We start from the raw sequence: 22,207 nt of genomic DNA, 5'->3' as shown, positions 1-22,207 counted from the left end.
TAGGTCCTCTATTTCTCTACTCTGCTCCCCTGGATGCACCACAAACAACTCACTTTTCCCCATGTTCAATTTATACCCTGAAAAATCCCCAAACTCCCCAAGTATCCGCATTATTTCTGGCATCCCCTCCGCCGGGTCTGCCACGTATAGTAGCAAATCGTCCGCATACAAAGATACCCGGTGTTCTTCTCCTCCTCTAAGTACTCCCCTCCACGTCTTGGAACCCCTCAACGCTATCGCCAGGGGCTCAATCGCCAGTGCAAACAATAATGGGGACAGAGGGCATCCTTGCCTTGTCCCTCTATGGAGCCGAAAATATTCAGATCCCCGTCCATTCGTGACCACGCTCGCCATCGGGGCCCTATACAACAGCTGCACCCATCTAACATACCCCTCTCCAAAACCAAATCTCCTCAACACCTCCCACAAATAATCCCACTCCACTCTATCAAATGCTTTCTCGGCATCCATCGCCACTACTATCTCCGTTTCCCCCTCTGGTGGGGCCATCATCATTACCCCTAACAGCCTCCGTATATTCGTGTTCAGCTGTCTCCCCTTCACAAACCCAGTTTGGTCCTCGTGGACCACCCCTGGGACACATTCCTCTATTCTCATTGCCATTACCTTGGCCAGGATCTTGGCATCTACATTTAGGAGGGAAATAGGTCTATAGGACCCGCATTGTAGCGAGTCCTTTTCCTTCTTTAAGAGAAGCGATATCGTTGCTTCAGACATAGACAGGGGCAGTTGTCCCCTTTCCTTTGCCTCATTAAAGGTCCTCGTCAATACCGGGGCGAGCAAGTCCACATATTTTCTATAGAATTCGACTGGGAATCCATCCGGTCCCGGGGCCTTTCCCGCCTGCATGCTCCTAATTCCTTTCACCACTTCTTCTACCTCGATCTGTGCTCCCAGTCCCACCCTTTCCTGCTCTTCCACCTTGGGAAATTCCAGCCGATCCAAGAAGCCCATCATTCTCTCCCTCCCATCCGGGGGTTGAGCTTCATATAATTTTTTATAAAATGTCTTGAACACTCCATTCACTCTCTCCGCTCCCCGCTCCATCTCTCCTTCCTCATCCCTCACTCCCCCTATTTCCCTCGCTGCTCCCCTTTTCCTCAATTGGTGTGCCAGCAACCTGCTCGCCTTCTCCCCATATTCGTACTGTACACCCTGTGCCTTCCTCCATTGTGCCTCTGCAGTGCCCGTAGTCAGCAAGTCAAATTCTACATGTAGCCTTTGCCTTTCCCTGTACAGTCCCTCCTCCGGTGCTTCCGCATATTGTCTGTCCACCCTCAAACGTTCTTGCAGCAACCGCTCCCGTTCCTTACTCTCCTGCTTCCCTTTATGTGCCCTTATTGATATCAGCTCCCCTCTAACCACCACCTTCAGCGCCTCCCAGACCACTCCCACCTGGACCTCCCCATTATCATTGAGTTCCAAGTACTTTTCAATGCACCCCCTCACCCTTAGACACACCCCCTCATCTGCCATTAGTCCCATGTCCATTCTCCAGGGTGGGCGCCCTCCTGTTTCCTCCCCTATCTCCAAGTCTACCCAGTGTGGAGCGTGATCCGAAATGGCTATAGCCGTATACTCCGTTCCCCTCACCTTCGGGATCAACGCCCTTCCCAGCACAAAAAAGTCTATTCGCGAGTAGACTTTATGGACATAGGAGAAAAACGAGAACTCCTTACTCCTAGGTCTGCTAAATCTCCACGGGTCTACACCTCCCATCTGCTCCATAAAATCTTTAAGTACCTTGGCTGCTGCCGGCCTCCTTCCAGTCCTGGACTTCGACCTATCCAGCCCTGGTTCCAACACCATATTAAAATCTCCCCCCATTATCAGCTTTCCCATCTCTAGGTCCGGAATGCGTCCTAGCATCCACCTCATAAAATTGGCATCATCCCAGTTCGGGGCATATACGTTTACCAAAACCACCGTCTCCCCCTGTAGTTTGCCACTCACCATCACGTATCTGCCCCCGTTATCCGCCACTATAGTCTTTGCCTCGAACATTACCCGCTTCCCCACTAATATAGCCACCCCCCTGTTTTTTGCATCTAGCCCCGAATGGAACACTTGCCCCACCCATCCTTTGCGTAGCCTAACCTGGTCTATCAGTTTCAGGTGCGTTTCCTGTAACATAACCACATCTGCCTTAAGTTTCTTAAGGTGTGCGAGTACCCGTGCCCTCTTTATCGGCCCGTTCAGCCCTCTCACGTTCCACGTGATCAGCCGGGTTAGGGGGCTTCCTACCCCCCCCCCCCCCCCCCCCTTGTCGATTAGCCATCCCCTTTTTCCAGCTCCTCACCCGGTTCCCACGCAGCTGTATCTCCCCCAGGCGGTGCCCCCCCGCCCATCCCCTCCCATACCAGCTCCCCCCTCTCCCCAGCAGCAGCAACCCAGTAATTTCCCCCCCCCCCCCCCCGCTAGATCCCCCGCTAGCGTAATTACTCCCCCCATGTTGCTCCCAGAAGTCAGCAAACTCTGGCCGACCTCGGCTTCCCCCCGTGACCTCGGCTCGCACCGTGCGACGCCCCCTCCTTCCTGCTTCTCTATTCCCGCCATGATTATCATAGCGCGGGAACCAAGCCCGCGCTTCTCCCTTGGCCCCGCCCCCAATGGCCAACGCCCCATCTCCTCCACCTCCCCTCCTCCCCCCATCACCACCTGTGGAAGAGAGAAAAGTTACCACATCGCAGGGTTAGTACATAAAACTCCTCTTTCCCCCCTTTTTAACCCCCCTCTTCGCCCCCCACATTCGCCCCACCACTTTGTTCAAACGTTCTTTTTAATAACCCGCTCATTCCAGTTTTTCTTCCACAATAAAAGTCCACGCTTCATCCGCCGTCTCAAAGTAGTGGTGCCTCCCTCGATATGTGACCCACAGTCTTGCCGGTTGCAGCATTCTAAAAATTTTATCTTCTTTTTATGAAGCACCGCCTTGGCCCGATTAAAGCTCGCCCTCCTTCTCGCCACCTCCGCACTCCGCAGTCTTGATAAACGCGGATCACCGCGTTCTCCCATTTACTGCTCCGAGTTTTCTTTGCCCATCTAAGGACCATTTCTCTATCCTTAAAACGGAGGAATCTCACCACTATGGCTCTGGGAATTTCTCCTGCTCTCGGTCCTCGCGCCATCACTCGGTATGCTCTCTCCACCTCCAACGGACCCGCCGGGGCCTCCGCTCCCATTAACGAGTGCAGCATCGTGCTCACATATGCCCCGACGTCCGCTCCCTCCGCATCTTCAGGAAGACCAAGAATCCTCAGGTTGTTCCTCCTTGCGTTGTTCTCCAGTGCCTCCACCCTTTCCACACATCGTTTCTGATGTGCCTCATGCGTCTCCGTCTTCACCACCAGGCCCTGTATGTCATCCTCATTCTCGGCTGCCTTTGCCTTCACGACCCGAAGCTCCCGCTCCTGGGTCTTTTGTTCCTCCTTTAGCCCTTCGATCGCCTGTAGTATCGGGGCCAACAGCTCTTTCTTCATTTCCTTTTTGAGCTCTTCCACACAGAAATTTCAAGAACTCTTGTTGTTCAGGGCCCCATGTTAAACTGCCACCTTCCGACGCCATCTTGGTTTCTGCTTGCCTTCCTTGCCGCTGTTCTAAAGGATCCACTGCAATCCGTCCACTTTCTCCTCCTTTTTTCATCCGTATCCAGGGGGGGATTCCCTTCTGGTTTACCGCACAGTGTTTTTAGCCGTCAAAATTGCCGTTGGGGCTCCTATCAAGAGCCCAAAATTCCGTTTCACCGGGAGCTGCCGAAACGTGCGACTCAGATGGTCATCGCCGCACCCGGAAGTCCGGGACTCTGAACTTCTGATAAAACTCTGCACTTTATGTCTTCACTGTGATATTTCAGTAACTCCTTTTGAAACCCTTACATTCTGCTAAAATTATTTATGTATTCTCAATCAGATTGTGAAACCGACGCAGAAGTCTAACTAATGCACTTGATATTGAGAGATTCTGCTTCAAAGTCTTCTATACTAGATGCCATGTACTGAAGTGTTTATCCAGTGTACCCTTCACTGGAACCATGCCCTCAACATATATATCAAAGTAGCTCGTTGCCAGGATTTATTGGGATCATTGGTATTGTTTTCTGAAGGAAAGGTACTTGGTGGACTATTTTTGATTGGTTCACCTGAGGAAGGAGCAGTGCTCCGAAAACTAGTGTTTGAAACAAACCTGTTGGACTTTAACCTGGTGTTGTAAGACTTCTTACTGTGCTCACCACAGTCCAATGCAGCATCTCCACATCATATTTTAGATTGGGTCAGTGCTTTAAACTCTAATCCAAATTTATATGTGTGGCTATTCTCACCCTTTCTATTGGACATCTGCTGTGTTGGTAATCCGACTCCTTTTCCAAGTAGTCACTTTTGAAAAAACATTTTGTTCTTGATGCTTTTTGATAATGAGGAATGCAAAAGCTCTGAAGACCTGCTCCTTCCTGTCCTTTGTGCTTTGAATCCATTCCTTGAAATCTGATCCATTGGGTTTAATCTGCTAAGGGCTCAAACACTCTTAAGTGCTGTCCTATTTGCAAATACTGGAAAAATTGTGATTTAGGAATTCCAAATTTTCCTTTTATCTATTCAAATGAGAAAAGTACATTATTGATGGTTGAGCGGCTAAGTTTCCTTTGTCTCCTCTGCTCTGGTTTGTCCAGTTGTATTTTTTTTGTGTTGGGAATAGATGCTTCCAAGAATTCTGAGAAGTAAGGAAATGATTAAAGCAGATGGTGTTAATGAGTTCGTTTTTCTTTCAAGGGTCAATTTGAGAAATATTGCTAACCGTTTTTATTTATTTTCTTTGCTTTTCTTCTATTGCTTCCCATAACCAGTGAAAGGTGGCTTTACACATTTGCCATTTTTAGATGCTGTGTGTCATATCTACAGGTGCTTATCCTCTATAGAATGCTTCTCAAGGTTTGCTTCCTATCCTAACGTATACCCCTTATTCATTTCCTTTGTGTTTTGAATACAACCTTTGGCTTGGAAAAGTGATTTCCTGTTAATTAAATTTGGGATTCAATTCATTCTTTTTCTATACCATCTTCTGTTATGAAAAAGACTGTTGCAGCTTCTCCCAAAACTTTGTTTCATTCTGTCATAGCTTATTTTGGTTTTCTGCCCAAGGGCTCATCTAAGGGAGGATCCTATTAAATCACTTAAAGTTTCTAAATTTACAAATTAAGCAGACTAGTTGTGTTTAAACATCTGAGGGAGAAGAATCAATATGCAAGCAGGATGAGCATGTGCTGAATGGGAATCAAGTGACTGACTGTGAATTGCAGAAGGAATCCTGAGAACAATTGATTGTTAAAAGCCTGCCAAGTGAGAAGAGAATGGGGCTTGTGGCTGATGTAAAGGATGAAAGTTGCATGTGTGTTGGAAATGGAAATAAGAGGTGGTGTGGCCTGGTCTTGTGTTGAGTGGTGAACAAAGAACAAAGAAAAGTACAGCACAGGAACAGGCCCTTCGGCCCTCCAAGCCTGCGCCGACCATGCTGCCTGTCTAAACTAAAATCTTCTACACTTATGGAGTCCGTATCCCTCTATTCCCATCCTATTCATGTATTTGTCAAGATGCCCCTTAACCGTCACTATGGTCCCTGCCTCCACCACCTCCTCCGGCAGCGAGTTCCAGGCACCCACTACCCTCTGTGTAAAAACTTTGCCTCGTACATCTCCTCTAAACCTTGCCCCTCGCACCTTAAACCTATGCCCCCTAGTAATTGACCCCTCTATCCTGGGAAAAAGTCTCTGACTATCCACCTGTCTATGCCCCATATAATTATGTAGACCTCTATCAGGTTGCCCCTCAACCTCCATCGTTCCAGTGAGAACAAAGTAACGGAAGGAGAGGAATTGTTGAGAATGTTGCATGGTGGAGTGAATGACTGCAACCATTTATTGTGGACAGGGAGTGGTATTCAGTACTCAGTGTTGTTCCTCTTGTGAAGTCATTGAAGTGTTTCTTGTGCTGTATCCAGATCCTGGAGTTGATGACCTCTGTAATCTCTCTACATCTGGTGCACAGAGTGTTTGTCAACCCTCGTGGCACTGCTGGGGAGCAGGAGTGCATTCATCATCCACGTGCTGGATTCTCTGTTTTTGGGACTATGTCCCCATGTTATCGTAAAAACTGTGGACTTTCACGCCAGAAAAACTGACGTGAAAGGGCCACATATTCTTAGCCCTACAGGGGGCTAGCAGGGACCCGGCGTAAAACTAACAGCTTTTGCTACAGATACAGGCCCTCGCACTTCCGGATCGGAGGCTGCGCATGCGCACGGTGGCGGCCTCTAGTGGCCGCGCCATGCTCCATGGCGAACTCAGACCGCAGAGCTGGACATTAAAAGTAGATCCCTCCGATCGGCCGTGCATCCGACCCCGAACTCACCGCCAAACATTGCCCGGCCGCATCTCAGGACCCCCTGCCCTCCAATCAGCCCGTCTCCGACCAGGGCGGCCGCGGACTGAGTCCGCAGCTGCCACTCTACTATCCCGACTGGCAGGATCATGTTAGACCCACGCCGCCGGAACTTCGGCCGGTCGGAGGTGGAGAATGGCTGGGTGGGCCTCCATCAATGGCCGCAGGTAAGTGATATGTGGTACGGCGTACTCTTTTCAGGGCCCGGGGAACCAGCGCCGGTCCCGATTTTGTGCGTCAAAATGGATTCTACGCCCCGGTGCCGGCCGTGATTTCGGCGTCAAGGTGTTGAGAATCCAGCCCCTCATTTCTGCTACAAGCTTCACCAGTGAGGCTTCAGAAAATCTGGGGGTTTACCCGTGTTCCATTCCTGACTAAAATCTGCCTTGCAGCAGTGAAACAGGAAAACCATGCAGAAGTGAGTGTGCTTATTCATTTACTTTGCACTCAGCTGTAGATAATTGGATCACAGAATCTGTGTGCAGTTGTGCTGTGTGAATTCCCAGCTTCCTGATTACTTTCTCACACTATATTGCTTTCGTAAGCTCTGTCTGGTGATCATTGGTGTTAATATTGCTGGTACAACTTATGTAGAGAAACAGGTAGAGCAAAAGGAGCAGCAGCGGCAGTTAGGTCTGTTAGAGGACAGCAGGTGAGGCTGCTGGAAAGAGGCCGCACCAGAGAGTCAGGCTTTCTTGGAACTATCTGAAAAGCAGTGCACCAGGAGGCTGCCCATTTCCAAGCAGATTGTTATTGTTACAGACCTGCAAACAGACCTGCTACTTGCTGGACCACGGCTTCATGCTTTTTCAGTTACTTTTTCTAGTGTGCAAAAGGGGAAGTTGCATGTATACCCTAGTCTGCAATACACAACAGTATTAAGCTGGTTATCAATACCATGTTTGCTGGTGCTAAACAGTAAATTACCTTCTCCATTGATCTGAACAGTCAACATATACATCAATGACGTACTGGCTATGTAAACTCAGAAGTTGCTATGAAACCACACTGTAGGTCACAGTGCCAAATGTGATCACAGTGATGAATTTAATTCCCAGATTATCTGCTTACTTGTCTCATAGCTTTGTGGACAAATTAGCTGGCTCATTTCCCTACATTCCAACATTGACTAAATTCCAAAGTACTTCATTGATTGTAAGGTGCTTTGGGGCATCCTGAGATCATTACAGCTGCAATATAAATGCAAGTTCATTCTTGTATTTGAATTGATTGGCTCTTCCTACGGTCATGGTAAAAATATGCACAAAGGATTTGGTCTGTAGTTCACCTGCCAGGGTTTTAAAAAAACATTTTTTCGCTTTGCTTAATATTGATGAGGTCTTGAACAGCTGGAGTCTTTGTGGTGTCAGTGTTCCCATGATGGTGTTATGTTAGAAATTCCAGGATTTTGTCGCTGCAACAATGATAAAACATCAGTGCATATCAGGACAATGTATGACATGGGAGAGAACTTGGAGATGACAGTGTTCCCGTGTTATTGCTGCTTCTTAGTGACAGGTCACCATCTTTCTACTTAAATGAAAACTTTCTGCATGTAGTAGAGGAAACCATTTTACTTGTAAACTGGAATTAGTCAAAGTTGGTATTGAGGTATTAGTTAGTAAATAACATGCCCTATGTAGAAAACTAGAAACACAATTTTCATCAATGCATAAACAATTGCTATACTATCCATCTTCATATTACACACTGGTGGTAGACTTTTTGTTACTGGATTATGTCCAAGATGTGAGTGACTTCCTCATCTGTACATCCTGGCATGACTGAAGAGTCCGATGCGAGTTCACCATGGATGTTCACAGAACTGTGAGGCAGCGTGGTAACACTGTAGTTAACACTGCTGCCTCACAGCTCCAGGGACCCGGGTTCAATTCCAGCCTTGGGTAACTGTCTGTGGAGTTTGCGCTTTCTCCCTGTGTCTGCATGTGTTTCCTCCAGGTGCCCCTGTTTCATCCCACACTCCAAAGATGTGCAGGTTAGGTGGATTGGCCATGATAAAAATGTGCCCCTTAGTGTCCAGGAATGTACAGTTTAGGTGGGGTAATGGGGATAGGGTGGGGAATGGGCCTAGATAGGGTGCTCTTTCAGAGGGTCGGTGGGCTGAATGTCCTCCTTCTGCACTAGAGATTCTATGAACTGCCAGTTCATGATTGGTGTTGTTGGTGTTTGCATGAACCTGGTGGCTGCAGCTCCTCTGGCCTTTCTCTGGATACATTGGACGTTGTGAGTTGGGTGTAGATGGTTCTTGAAACATGCTGATGCAAATTAGAGTGCTTGCCTCCATCAAGAAAGGAAAATGTAGAGGTTTGTAAGGTTGTTTTTTAGGGTGCCCTTGTATAGCTTGTATTGACCACCTTAATGTTTTTTCCCACGGACAGTTCCCATTGAAAATCTGTTTGGGGATTCAATAATCATCCATGCAGGATCTGAGCTTAATTTTCTGGAGGGTGGTCTTCATGTTGTTGAAGCCAACATGTTGAAGTTCCTCGTTGTTTATGATATAGCCCTGCCACTAATTCTCATTATGGATCTCAAGTGTCTTTGGTGGAAGAGTTCCAGAGCTTTGATGTGGTACATCTAGCAGACCCAGGATTCTGCGCAATACAGCAGGGTGGTTAGGACAATGATCTGTTAAAGGTTGATTTTATCTTCAGTTTAATACCATGCTGCTTCCAGATCCAGGCACAGATCCATAGGCAGAATTTGCTTTCTGGCTGTGTGCATTGATGTGTTCATCAGTAATGGCATCCCTAGAGAGCACACTACCAAGGTATGAGAATATTTCCACAACCTTGAGACTGGTGCCATTAATTATTATGTCTGGTGCTTCATAGTGTGTGCTTGGTGTTGGCTGAACAACCTCAGCCTTGGAGATACTGATTTGGTGACCAAAGATTTTGACAGCACTTGAGAATTTCTTTCTGTGTTACACATTACATAAATTCTGATATAAACAAGATTATTTGTACAAATTCTTCTGTATACACAGAATTCCTCTTCATTAATTAGTATATTACTCCTGTCACTGGAGGGCTGGAAAAGAGTTCTTTGATTTCACAAATGTTTCTAATGTTCTGACCGTGAGTGTTGTGTGAGATTGATTTGGAAGGTGTTTGTTGGCCACAGGGCCAGGCTGCAAGCATCAGCTTCTCTGCATGGTGAAATGCTCCACCTAGCAGTTTGGATGAGAACTGCCAAAGCTCATTGCCAAAGAGTAATGAGGAATTGCACTTGATACATTAAAAAAGATTATTTGCTGTTAACACCACTATGAAATGTTTTAGTCAAATTGGTAATAAAGTAATACATTATGGACCCCATGTTAGATTAGTTATGCATTTTCATTCAAGCAAGAACTAAACTAGAGACAACGGTTCCTGTTCTGACTGGCCCCACAGAAATAATTTCAAACTTTACTTTTCTGGGGTATTTTTGGAAGAATTGTCTGAGAATGGACAGTGCACATTTCAACTGACTCTGTCCTAAATTGACAATTGGAGTGCTGTGTTGGTTATATCAGCGATTACTGTTTAAAACAGGCAGGCACTTTGGTAGCCTGGTGCTAAGCCCTTTAAAAAATAGCAATGTTCAGAGTATTAGCATTAACAAGTAGTAAATCGGCAATTTCAAGAACATTTCCGTTCCTTTAATGCCAATTTGCGCAAGTTCAAATTGACCCTATTTTCCTTCCTATGCAAGATTGACTTTATTTTCAGGATAGCTAAAGATGGGATCATGACAGCAGTGAAGGTTAATATTTGTGCATAAAATATATATTAAAATATTTCTTATCACGTTGTCTTAATCAGTTGTGGAAACACAGCCTGTAATAAATATTTCCATTTAATAATTTACAGTCAGTAGGAGCAAAATTATTACTCAAGTTTGGAATATTTATTTTTAAAGTGGCATAAACTGCTGGTGTTCTTTCTCACTCAGATGTAAACTCATTTTTATTTATTGTATGTGGTAGGCATTGTTCAAGCCTACATTATTTTGGTGAAATCTGGACACAAAGTACTTTTTTTCAGGAAATAATGTCACGCTATTTTTCTTCCAGTGTATAATCACAAATAATACCCATCAGATACTATATGTTTCCAATATCTTTTATAGAAATTGTAAATATGTTTTAATGTCTTTTTATATTACTTGTCCACAAGGCATCATAAAATAGTGTTGCCGTTTCATCACTATTTTTTCTGGACAGATCCACTGTTTAAAAATCACATGCAGCAGGAATTCTCCATCTTCATATTATTAATCAAAGAAAATATTCATGAGGTGCACAATCTCATTCATTCCTTTGGCGATAATTTTGCCTCTCTTTTATAAAAAGGAATTTGGGCTTTATTTACAAAAATACTGCAATTTAAGATTGTTTAACTAGAGTTTAATTTCTTAATATGAAGGCAATCTATATTCTTGCATAAAGCACAAATAACAAGAATGTTCCTAAAAGTCAAACTTCTGAGACAGCTTAAATGCTTAAAACAATATTGTGTAAATTAATTTGGTAATTGAAATGGGTTTGAAAATAATTCATGTTTTTTATTTTGCAGGGCAGTGCCTTGATGGAGAGTTTTCCTCTGATGGATTCAGGCCGTGCCAACCATGTCCTTTGGGAACGTACCAGACAGATTTTGGGCGAACTTCATGCTTTTCTTGTGGTGGAGGTTTAACAACAAAACGTGAAGGAGCAGCATCTTTTCAGGATTGCGAAACTAAAGGTAAAATCGTGTTGAAGACTATGGGCTGGATTCTCCGGTTCCCCACCGATGTGTTTCTCGCTGGTGAGTTGTTAGCTGGCGGCGGGATTCTGTCTTCCCACTGCATGCCATTGGGATTTCCCATTGAAGCCACCCCACGCCGCCGGGAAACTCACAGGCGGGGTGCACTGCCGGTGGGAAAATTAATTTAATCCTGATGTTGCTGAATGTTCCAGTCAGAGGATTAAGGATTGGGTGGCACAGTGGTTAGTTTTCAGCCACACAGTGCCAGGGACCCGGGTTCAATTCAGGCCTTGGGTGAGTGTCTGTGTGGAGTTTGCACTTTCTTCCCGTGTCTGCATGGGTTTCCTCCGGATGCTCCGGTTTCCTCCCGCGGTCCAAAGATGTGCTGGTTAGGTGGATTGGCCATTCTAAATTGCCCGATAGTGTCCAGGGATGTACAGGTTAGGCTACGAGGGTGGGGTGGATGGAGGAGTGGACCTGGGTAGAGTGCTCTTTCGAAATGTTGGTGCAGACTCGATGGCCCATATAGCCTCCTACACTGTAAGGATTCCATGATTGACAAGCTTTTCTTTTTGGATATTGGGAAGCAGAATTTTATAAAGTAAGGTTATGCTGCACTTTTATAATGGTTATCAGAAGTGTTATTGTCAAGGGCTTTTAAGCACAATGATGTAATTATAGGTGCATTAATACCTTTGTGCTTGCTGCAACTAATATTTTTATTGTTTTTTTGGATCATATTTTATGATTATAGTTCAGAAAGAAAGCATTCGACAATCGTGCCTGCTATTTGAAAGAGTTATCCAATTAGTTTCACACTCTGTTGTTTTCCAGTAGTCCTGCAGTTGTTTCCTCTTCAAGTATTTGTGCATTTCATTTTGAAGGTTACTGTTGCAAAGAGACTTGGGTGTGACTGTACAAGGAATTCCGAAAGGGAGCATGCAGGTGTAGAATTACGGTTGAAAGGATTAATGTGTGGGATTATTATGGAAACAGCACCATCATATTGATGACATAAGAAACACATGACCAAGAGTCGAGAGGGAGAATGTTCCTAGCTTAGGCAGGCTAACACTAAGTTATCTGTACATAATCCTGTTATGAACCAGTTATTGTTTAAACATACCAATGTCTCAGCAACCGTTCCTTAGCCAGCCCAAGCAACATACAATATGGAGGCAGCTGTGAAGGACCCTGAAATCTCAAAAAGTCAGCTGTAAAGAGGTTTGCAAGCCTGACCTGAAAAGGTGGTGTCAAAATTGCAGAACTCGGTAAGATAGTTGAAGAACTCCAACAGCTGCTTCGTAGACGAAGTGGAGGCAGGAAGAGTTAGAAAATCAACTGTTCAACTTATTATGGGCTGTATCATAGCTCATGGTGGTCCATGAAGAAAATCCCAATACCGTTCTATAGTCAGAGAACCAAACAAAGTTCGTGGAACTGGTGAGCAATCCTTAAGAGGTAGAAAATGTAACCGCATACCAAGTAGGCCGCACTGGGAAAATCACATTCTTTTCAAGCGCAGATTTTGATACGGCCCACAGCCCAGGTCCAGGGATGCCACCTTTACACGTGATGGCAAGGCAGCATGTGAACAAAATTGGTTGCAAATACACAATGCTCCAGCAAAGTAAGTATAACAATAGCTTCAAGTAAAGAGTTTTAAAGGCTTAACAGAGTTAAAGAAACAAATACCTAAAGGAGACAGCAACTGCAGCAGGTCTCAGTGCTGAGCAACACAGGAACACTGAAATTACTACAAGAAAAGTTTAAAATATTAAGGCAAACCACCTGGAAGCTCGAAGCAGCCATAGATTCCAAACTTACATTATCAAAGAGAGATTTGGACAGATGGAAGGATCAAATTACTGCAGATGCTGGAATCTGAAACAAAAACAGAAAATACTGGACAATCTCAGCAGGTCTGGCAGCATCTGTGGAGAAAGAAGGGAGCTAACGTTTTGAGTCTGGATGACTCTTTGTCAAAGCTGGAAAGAACTGGAAATGGGGTCAGATTTATACTGTTGATGGTGGGGGGAGCAGTGGGTCTGGATACAGGGTCAGCCATAGGTGCAGATTGACAAAGATATTGTAGACAAAAAGACAAAGAGAATGTAAATGGTGGTGATCAAGGCCAAGAAGGGTTCTGATAGTGGCACATTAGGGGCCCGATCGAATGGCCTCATCCTACCCAACTCAGTGGCGTGGCGAGGCCGTTACATATTGCGAGATTTGCGATGCTCTGAACACCTCGTGATCTGGATCTTGCCCTCACTGGGCAATATAGGCTCACTTAAATATGTTAGCGCTGGATTCTCCCAAGACTCGGGAACGAAAGCCCATGCCTGGGAGACCGTGCCAATATACTGGTCCAACGTGCCAGGGGGCCCAGATGGCACTGCCAGGTTGACAGTGCCAAGATGCCAGGTTGACAATGCCAGAGATTGGGCCTGGGATGCCCTGCCCTTATGAGGTGGTACGAGAGGGATGCTCGAGGAGCCCCTAACAGGTAAATTTGGGGGGGGGGGGGGGGGGGGGGGGGTGTCCGGATGCCGCAGTGGGGAGGTCGAGAGATTGGGGCTGCATTTAAAAATGGCGGGCTGCTCACTTCTTGCACTGACAAGCTGAAATGAAGGTAAGTGTGGACTCAGAATCATCATAGAATTTACAGTGCAGAAGGAGGCCATTCAGCCCATCGAGTCTGCACCGGCTCTTGGAAAGAGCACCCTACCCAAGCCCACACTCCCACCCTATACCCATAACCCAGTAATCCCACCCAACACTAAGGGCAATTTTGGACACTAAGGGCAATTTAGCATGGCCAATCCACCTAACCTGCACAGCTTTGGACTGTGGGAGGAAACCGGAGCACCCGGCGGAAACCCACGCACACACGGGGAGAACGTGCGGACTCCACACAGACAGTGACCCAGCCGGGAATCGAACCTGGGACCCTTGAGCTGTGAAGCAATTGTGCTAACCACTTTGCTACCGTGCTGACTCGGCGGAGCATTTGTCGCCAAGGCCAAAACAAAAGTCTACTTTGATAGCGGGGTGCTTCTCGGCACTGCAGATGCTGAGAAACACCACACTAAATGCACCCCAAACGGGACTCTGTTTGTTTTCCGTTAAGTCGTGTCCTAAGAGATCAGAATGAAAGCCGAATTGGGCACTTTGGCGAAAATGATCCTTGTCATTCCAAATTGACAATAAGTCTAAAGCTGAAACAGTAAATAGGTTATTTTACTCCATAATAGCAGATGATGTTATTGCAAGACAAGGAATTAATGTGATCTCAGATAAATTTGAAGTCTTAAAAATCTTCGATAACTATTTCAACTTGAGGAGCTACACGATTCTTGAAAGGGCCGAATTCAACAAAAGGGTCCAAAATCAAAAGCCAGCTGCATCAGTAATTGGTTTTATTCATGACATTTTATAGACTGGCTGAAGGTTGCGAGAATGGAGACCTAAAAGCAAAATGAATACGTGACTGTATTGAAGTCGGTGTTACTGATAATACTCTATCAGACCTACTGCAGTCTTAGGAAGACCTAACCTTAGAGAAAGCAATACAACTGGTGACACAAACAAAAGGTCCATAAACACAACAGGGCAACTTGGAGAGTTGAAAAAAAATCTTAGCCAAGAAAACCTCCAGTGACTATACCGTTCATTCAGCATAGAGAAGAAGGTACCAGGGAAAATGCAAGATGTCATCAACCATGCCTGCTCTGTGGTCCCAAAAAGACGCAGAGACGCAAGCAGCGTCCAGAGAGCACTGCTGAATGTTCTCTCTGCAAAACGGTTGGACATTTTGGGAAACTGTGCCAAGTAAAGCCTATAACATCTGCAGGTATTAAGGAGAAAGCCTTCACACACAAGGGGCGAAATTCTTCGGAAACGGCGCGATGTCCGCCGACTGGCGCCCAAAACGGCGCAAATCAGACTGGCATCGTGCCGCCACAAAGGTGCGGAATGCTCCGCATCTTTGGGGGCCGAGCCCCAACCTTGAGGGGCTAGGTCGGCGCCGGACGAATTTCCACCCCGCCAGCTGGCGGAAAAGACCTTTGGTGCCCCGCCAGCAGGCGTGGAAATGACATCTCCAGGCGGCACATGCGCGGGTGCGTCAGCGGCCGCTGACAGCTTCCCACGCATGCGCATTGGAGGGAGTCTCTTCTGCCTCCGCCATGGTGGAGACCGTGGCGGAGGCGGAAGGGAAAGAGTGCCCCTACGGCACAGGCCTGCCCGCGGATCGGTGGGCCCCGATCGCGGGCCAGGCCACCAGATCGCCTCGCACCCCCCCAGGACCCCGGAGCCCGCCCGCGCCGCCTTGTCCCACCGGTAAGGTAGGTGGTTTAATTTACGCCAGCGGGACAGGCATTTTAGCAGCGGGACTTCGGCCCATTCGGGCCAGAGAATCGAGCGGGGGGGGCCCGCCAACCGGCGCAGCGCGATTCCCACCCCCGCCGAATATCCGGTGCCGGAGACTTCGGCAACCGGCGGGGGCGGGATTCACGCCAGCCCCCGGCGATTCTCCGACCCGGCGGGGGGTCGGAGAATCTCACCCAAGGCCATTAATGAAATTGAACCCAAAATGTTTCCTGGGTGAGGTCAAAGACCCACAGCACATATTCTGGATTGCATGTTTATGTTAATAGACATGTCACCAACTTTAAACTTGATACAGGAGCAAGTGTAATGTTTTATCAGACAAAGAACCCTGGATATTAACACAATGCTTGAAGCCAACAGAAGCCCAGCTATATGGTCTAGGGGGGATTAAACTGTAAGTCAAGGGAATGTTACAGGCAACACTCCAGTACAAGTGAAAACAGGTACAAATGGAACCTTTATTCTGCAGAATCAAGAATTCTCTCTTTGTCGAAAAGCCTGTATAGACCTCAATCTTATTAACAAGGTGGAGGAAATCAATCAGCAAGGACCTAGGTCTGACTTCAGAAAGGACATTCAAGATATCGAGACAATTTCAACAGCACTTTAAATTGGGAGCGATGTCGAAGTTGGTGCCGATTTGTGCTAACCTTGTTCGCGCCGGCAAGATTAGATGTCAGGGTTAGAGGTTGGGAGAACAAGGGGGTGGAAGGAATGAGGGATTTGTGTCTGGAGGTGCGGTTTGCAAGTTTAGAGGAGCTGTCAGAGAGGTTTGGGCTCTCGCAGTCAAAAACGTTTTTAGTATTTGCAGGTTTGGGGCTTTGCGAGGAAGTTCTTCCCGTCTTTTCCGGTAGTGCCACCATCATCGCTGTTGGAAAGAGTTCTGTCGCTCATAGGGATGGAGGAGGGGAGTACTTGGGGAGGCTCGTGGCCGAGGATACTACATCCTTGGAGGTGATTACGGCCAAGTGGGAGGAAAGGTTGGGGGTGGAATTGGAGGAGAGGGTGTGGTGTGAAGCCATGCAAAGGGTGAACGCTATTTCATCGTGCGCGAGACTTGGTTAAGGTGGTACACCAGGCGCATTTAACAAGGTCCAGGTTGAGTCGGCTGTTTGAAGGAGTGGTGTATAAGTGTAAGCGCTGTGGGAAGTGCCCGGTAAGTTATGGACGTATGTCCTGGCCATTTCCTGAGCTCGTGAGATTTTGGGTCTCTTTCTTCAGGCCCACGTCAGCGATTGTACAAATTGAATTGGAGCCATTGGGGCCATATTGGGGGTGTCAGACCTGACTGAGCTGCAGATGGGTGCTGGGGCGGACATCTTAGCCTTCACCTCGCTGATCGCTCGCAGGCAGGTTCTGTTGTGAGTGGAGGTAAGCTTCTCCACCCAATGCCTCAGTATGGCTGTGGGATCTTATGGAGTTTTTGTGCATTGAGAAAATTAAGTACACCATAAGGCGTGAAGTTGAGGGGTTGTGCAAAAGATGATAGCCGTTTATTTGATATTTTAAAGAGCTTGTTAGAGTCAGCTGTTGTGGGGCTTGGTAGGATGTGCGAGGGTGGGGATTATGGTTTTTGGTGTCTTTTCCTGTTTTATCGCTTTGTACTTTTCAAAAATTGTTCAATAAAAATATTTTTAAAAGAAAACAAAGGTCATTCTGAAACTATTTACTGGTCTGGGAAGACACAAGATTGAATATAGCATAACATTACGGAAAGATGTTAAAGCTGTGTGTCTTTTCACTCCTAGGGAGATACCACACCCACTAATGAAACAGGTCCAACTACAGCTAGAAGAGATGACCAGAATGGGAGTCATCTCTGGTCACTGAGCCTACAGACTGATTTCGGTTCCGGCTCCAAAGCCTAATGAATCCCTTTGCATTTGCGTGGACTTGACTCAACATAATTAGGCCGTAGCAAGGGATATTCACCTGATGTCCTCAGTGGACGACAGCGTGATGGAGCTGTCCAGGAAAACAATATTCACAAACTGGATGCCAATAGTGGCTTTTGGCAGGTACCATTGGATGAAATACTGAAATTACTAACAACCTTCATTATTCCATTTGGCAGATTTTGTTTTAATCGTTCGCCATTTGGTATAACCTCAGCACCTGAAATTTTCAACAAACAATTGACTACCATTCTACAGACCTCAAACGTTCATAGTCCATCCACTGAAGAGTATTAAAGCAGTTCTGAACAATTTGCCAGAAAAAGGTCTGACACTTCATGGAAAGTGTGAATTTTCTAAAATATCCATTTGATTCTTAGGCCACACTCATATCATAGAATTTACAGTGCAGAAGGAGGCCATTCGGCCCATTGAGTCTGTGCCAGCCCTTGGAAAGAGCACCCTACTTAAGCCCAAGCCTCCACCCTATTCCCATAACCCAACCTAACCTTTTTGGAAACTAAGGGCAATCCACCGAACCATATTGTTAATTGCAAGAGCATAATGTCAGACCTGCAAAAGCAGGAGCCATTAGTGAATTCCCAACCCCTGCTTCTATCCTGGATCTCCATAAATTCCTTGGTATGGTTAATCAGCTAACAGGATTCCTGCCGAACCTGCCGCAAGTTACCAATTCCTTGAAACCGCTATTGAAGAAAGTCCCAGCTTGGTTTTGGGGTGCACATCAAGAGCAGGCATTCAGCCAAATTAAGGACATGCTGCTTTTACCAGACATATTAGCTTATTATGACCCCTAACAACCATCATTACAGCTGATGCCTCATCTACAGGGCTGGAGCCAGTCCTGTTTCAATAACAACCAAATGGGTATCATAGACGTATGCATCTCGGGTGTTGTCCGAAACAGAAATTTGGTATGCAGTCATAGAGGAAGAGGCTCTCGCAGTCACTTGGGCTTGCAATAAATTCTCCTATTATATCATCGGATTAAAGGTCATCTTAGGGACAGATGGCAAATCCTTAGTTTCTTTACTTGACAAAAAGAAACCCATTAGAATGCCCCTGAAAGTCCAGAGACTTTAGTTGAGATTAAGGTGCTTTGCCTATGAAATGGTAAATGTCCAGGACAAGCTGCAAACGACAGCAAATACATTGTCAAGAGCCACCGTGGGCTATCCTGTACAACAGGCCTTATCAGTGAGATCAGTGGTGCAGTAGTTAGCACTGCTGCCTCACGGCGCCGAGGACCCAGGTTCGATCCCAACCACAGGTCACTGTCTGTGTGGAGTTTGCACATTCTCCCTGTGTCTGTGTGGGTCTCACCCCCACAACCCAAAAGATGTGCAGAGTAAGTGGATTGGCCACATTAAATTGCCCTTTAATTGGAAAACTTATAAAAACTAAAACAATAAATAAAATTAACGAGATTGAGTCATATTCTCAGTTCATTGCAGAACGCCCAAAAAAGCTGCAACAAATTTGCCAAGTGCAGATGCAGGATGAAAATGCATTCACATATAATGGGGTTTGTGTGGGTGCGAGGGACTCTTAAGGGTGAGAAGGGTGTTCCTGGAGCGGAGTAGAGATAGGGGGGGGCTGGCGCAGCCCAACCTCTGTGGGTACTACTGGGCCGCCAATGCGACAATGGTGCGCAAGTGGGTGATGGAGGGGGAGGGGGCTGCATGGAAGAGGCTGGAGACGGCGTCCTGTGTAGGTACGAGTCTGGGGGCGCTGGCAACAACGCCGCTGCCGCTCCCTCCAAGGAGGTATACCACGAGCCCGGTGGTGGTGGTGGCCCTCAAAATTTGGGGGCAGTGGAAGCGGCATAGGGGGGAAGTTGGGGCCTCGGCGTGGACCCCATTACGGGGGAACCACCGGTTCGCCCCAGGAAGAACAGGTGGAGGGTTTTTGGGGTGGCACAGGGTAAGGATACGAAAGTTGGGGGACCTGTTTGTGGACGGGAAGTTCGCGAGCTTGGGTGAGCTGGAGGAGAAGTACGGGCTCCCCCCGGGGAACACCTTCAGGTACTTACAGGTAAGGGCGTTTGCCAGACGGCAGGTGGTGGAATTCCTGCGGCTACTGCCACACACAGTACCGGACAAGGTGCTCTCGGGGGGGGGGGGGGGGGGGGAGTGGGGAAGATCTCGGAAACTTACCAGGTGATGCAGAATGAGGAGGAGGCCTCGGTGGTGGAGTTGAAAGGTAAGTGGGAGGAGGAGTTGGGAGAGGAGATCGAAGAGAGGATGTGGGCAGATGGCCTAGGGAGGGTGAATTCTTCCTCTTGGTGCGCGAGGCTCAGCCTCATACAGTTTAAGGTGCTGCACAGGGCACACATGACCGGGACAAGGATGAGCCGGTTCTTTGGGGGTGAGGACAGGTGTGTTAGGTGCTCAGGGAGCCCAGCAAATCACACCCATATGTTCTGGGCATGCCAAGCGCTAGAGGAATTTTGGAAGGGCATAGTGAGGACGGTGTCGAGGGTGGTAGGATCCAGGGTCAGACCGGGCTGGGGCTCGCAATATTTGGGTTGGCAGAGGAGCCGGGAGTGCAGGAGGCGAAAGAGGCCGGAATTCTGGCCTTTGCGTCCCTGGTAGCCCGGCGAAGGATTCTCCTTCAGTGGAAAGATACGAGGCCCCCAAGCGTGGAATCCTGGATCAGCGATATGGCAGGAGTCATTAAATTGGAGAGGGTGAAATTCGCCTTGAGAGGGTCGGTACAAGGGTTCTTTAGACGGTGGCAACTGTTCTTAGACTTTCTGGCAGAACGATAGACATTGGTCAATGGCAGCAGCAGCTCGGGTGAGGGTTACTTTATTTTTGTTTATGTTATTTACACTGGATGGCCTGAGGGGGTGTATACACCTGTTGTGTTAAGTCGGGGTGTTAATGTTAATTTATTATTTATGTACAGGGGGGGAGGGGTTTGAGGGGTTGCTTTTTTAGATTGTGTTTTGTGCTTAACCCTGTTGGGTTCTTTTTTCTTTCTCATTTTGTTATTGATATTTTATGAAAACCTTTAATAAAAATTATTTAAAAAAGAAAAAGGAAAATGCATTCACATTTGCCAATACATTTGCAATCTTGGCCACATCAGTATCCCAGTGGAACTTTGATTTAAACCTACTTTGAGCAAAAGAAGCACTTTATGATAGAGATGACTTGCTGGTGATTTCGATCTCACTCGGTCAGAGACCTTGAAAAGAATGCACTAGGACCACATGAGCATCATGAAATGCAGAGCACAAGTCCAGTCTGCTGCCTGGTGGTCTGGACGATCGAGATCTACAGAATAAATAATTTCTCAGTGTCAGGTGTGCGCAGTGCACAGACCCTACCAAAGCGAACCCCTTATGCCCATTCAATTCCTAACCAGATGATAGGAATGTCTGGGGATCAATTTGTTAATGTTTAATGGAAAATTCTTCCTTATACTTGCCGATTGCTTTTCCAGTTGGATTGAGGTTAAACATCTGTACACGACAGCCACAGACAATCAAGGAAGTCTGCAGCACACGGCATTCCAGATCAGGTTGTTTCCGATAAAGGTCCACAATTTGCCAATAGTTACTCCACCCATTTCACAGAGAACTATGCATTTCTCCACCTCACCAGTTCCCTGTGACATCCCCATTTTAATGATGAGGCAGAAAGGGCCACCTGCACTATCAAAGCCCTGTTAAAAAAGAATAGGAATTTTCCGATGGCACTCTTAATGTACAGGTCCACTCCATTGCATTGTGGGGTGGCACTCTCTGAACTGCTGATGGGCAGAAAGCTTTGAACGCAGCTCAAACCACACCCAAAAAATGGCTTTCAAGACTAGAAGTCCAGCATTATCCAAAGAGTTCAAGAATGAGAGCAGTCCTATCAAAAACAACAGGCTTCCAACTATAATCGGAGATACCATGCCATGAACGTGCCCAGGTTGAAGGAAGGAAAGAAAATATGAGTAAGAGACCAAGGCAGAAAAGGAGTAATTGGCTAGAGGGATGACAATCAACAGAGATCCTCCTTAGTACATACTTCAGAAGTACTATTCCTCAAATACATTAGTCATACATTTGGAAGAACCCGACGTTGAGTCAGAAATTGGCAAAGAAACAGATACTGAAACTCTCAATGAAGACTAACCAAGTCAAGGAAAAACAGTTCAAAGAGATATTATCAGACAAGAACATGATCAAGGAAAGTCATCAAACTTCTTGACAAATCAAATCTATGAAATCAGAGACTTGGTGGGGGCAGGGGGTGGAGATGCGCATTAGGGTTTGAAAGAGTTAATGTGTGGGACTGTGGAAGCAACACTGCCCATAACAATGATGCAAGAGACACATGATCAAGAGACGAGAGGGAGAATTCATCTAGCTTAGGTAGGCTAACACCTAGTCACGTATATCTGGATATAGTTCCATTACATCCAATAAACCAGTTATTGTTTCGACAAACCAATGTCTCAGCAATCATTCCTTAGCCTACACAATCAACATACAACAGCAGGTGCAGCAAGCAATTAGGAATACAAATATCATGTTGGCCTTTATTACAAGGGGACTGGAGGACAAAAACAAAGAGGTCTTGCTACAGTTGTACAGGTTTTTGGTGAGACCACATCTGGATTAGTGTGCAGTTTTGGTCTCCACATTGAAGAAAGGAGATATACTTGCATTTGGTGAACCAGTGAATGTTCACTA

At 46.5% G+C, this 22,207-nt stretch overlaps 1 protein-coding gene across 12 annotated transcripts in view; it reads left to right on the top strand.

Moving 5' to 3' along the window:
* The window catches only part of scube2 (signal peptide, CUB domain, EGF-like 2), a 239,031-nt gene that overhangs the window by 191,590 nt on the left and 25,234 nt on the right, over window positions 1–22,207 (top strand). For all 12 annotated transcript variants that reach the window (XM_072466498.1, XM_072466495.1, XM_072466497.1 and 9 more), the window contains one exon: window positions 11,036–11,203. In XM_072466498.1, coding sequence (XP_072322599.1) covers window positions 11,036–11,203 — 168 coding nt within the window. The remainder of the gene's footprint in view (window positions 1–11,035; window positions 11,204–22,207) is intronic.

Source organism: Scyliorhinus torazame, chromosome 10 (genome assembly GCF_047496885.1).
Source record: "Scyliorhinus torazame isolate Kashiwa2021f chromosome 10, sScyTor2.1, whole genome shotgun sequence".
In the NCBI taxonomy this organism is placed as follows: Eukaryota; Metazoa; Chordata; class Chondrichthyes; order Carcharhiniformes; family Scyliorhinidae; genus Scyliorhinus; species Scyliorhinus torazame.
The sequence above is the reverse complement of the archived record's forward strand: the minus strand, read 5'-3'. Positions and strand labels throughout refer to the sequence as shown.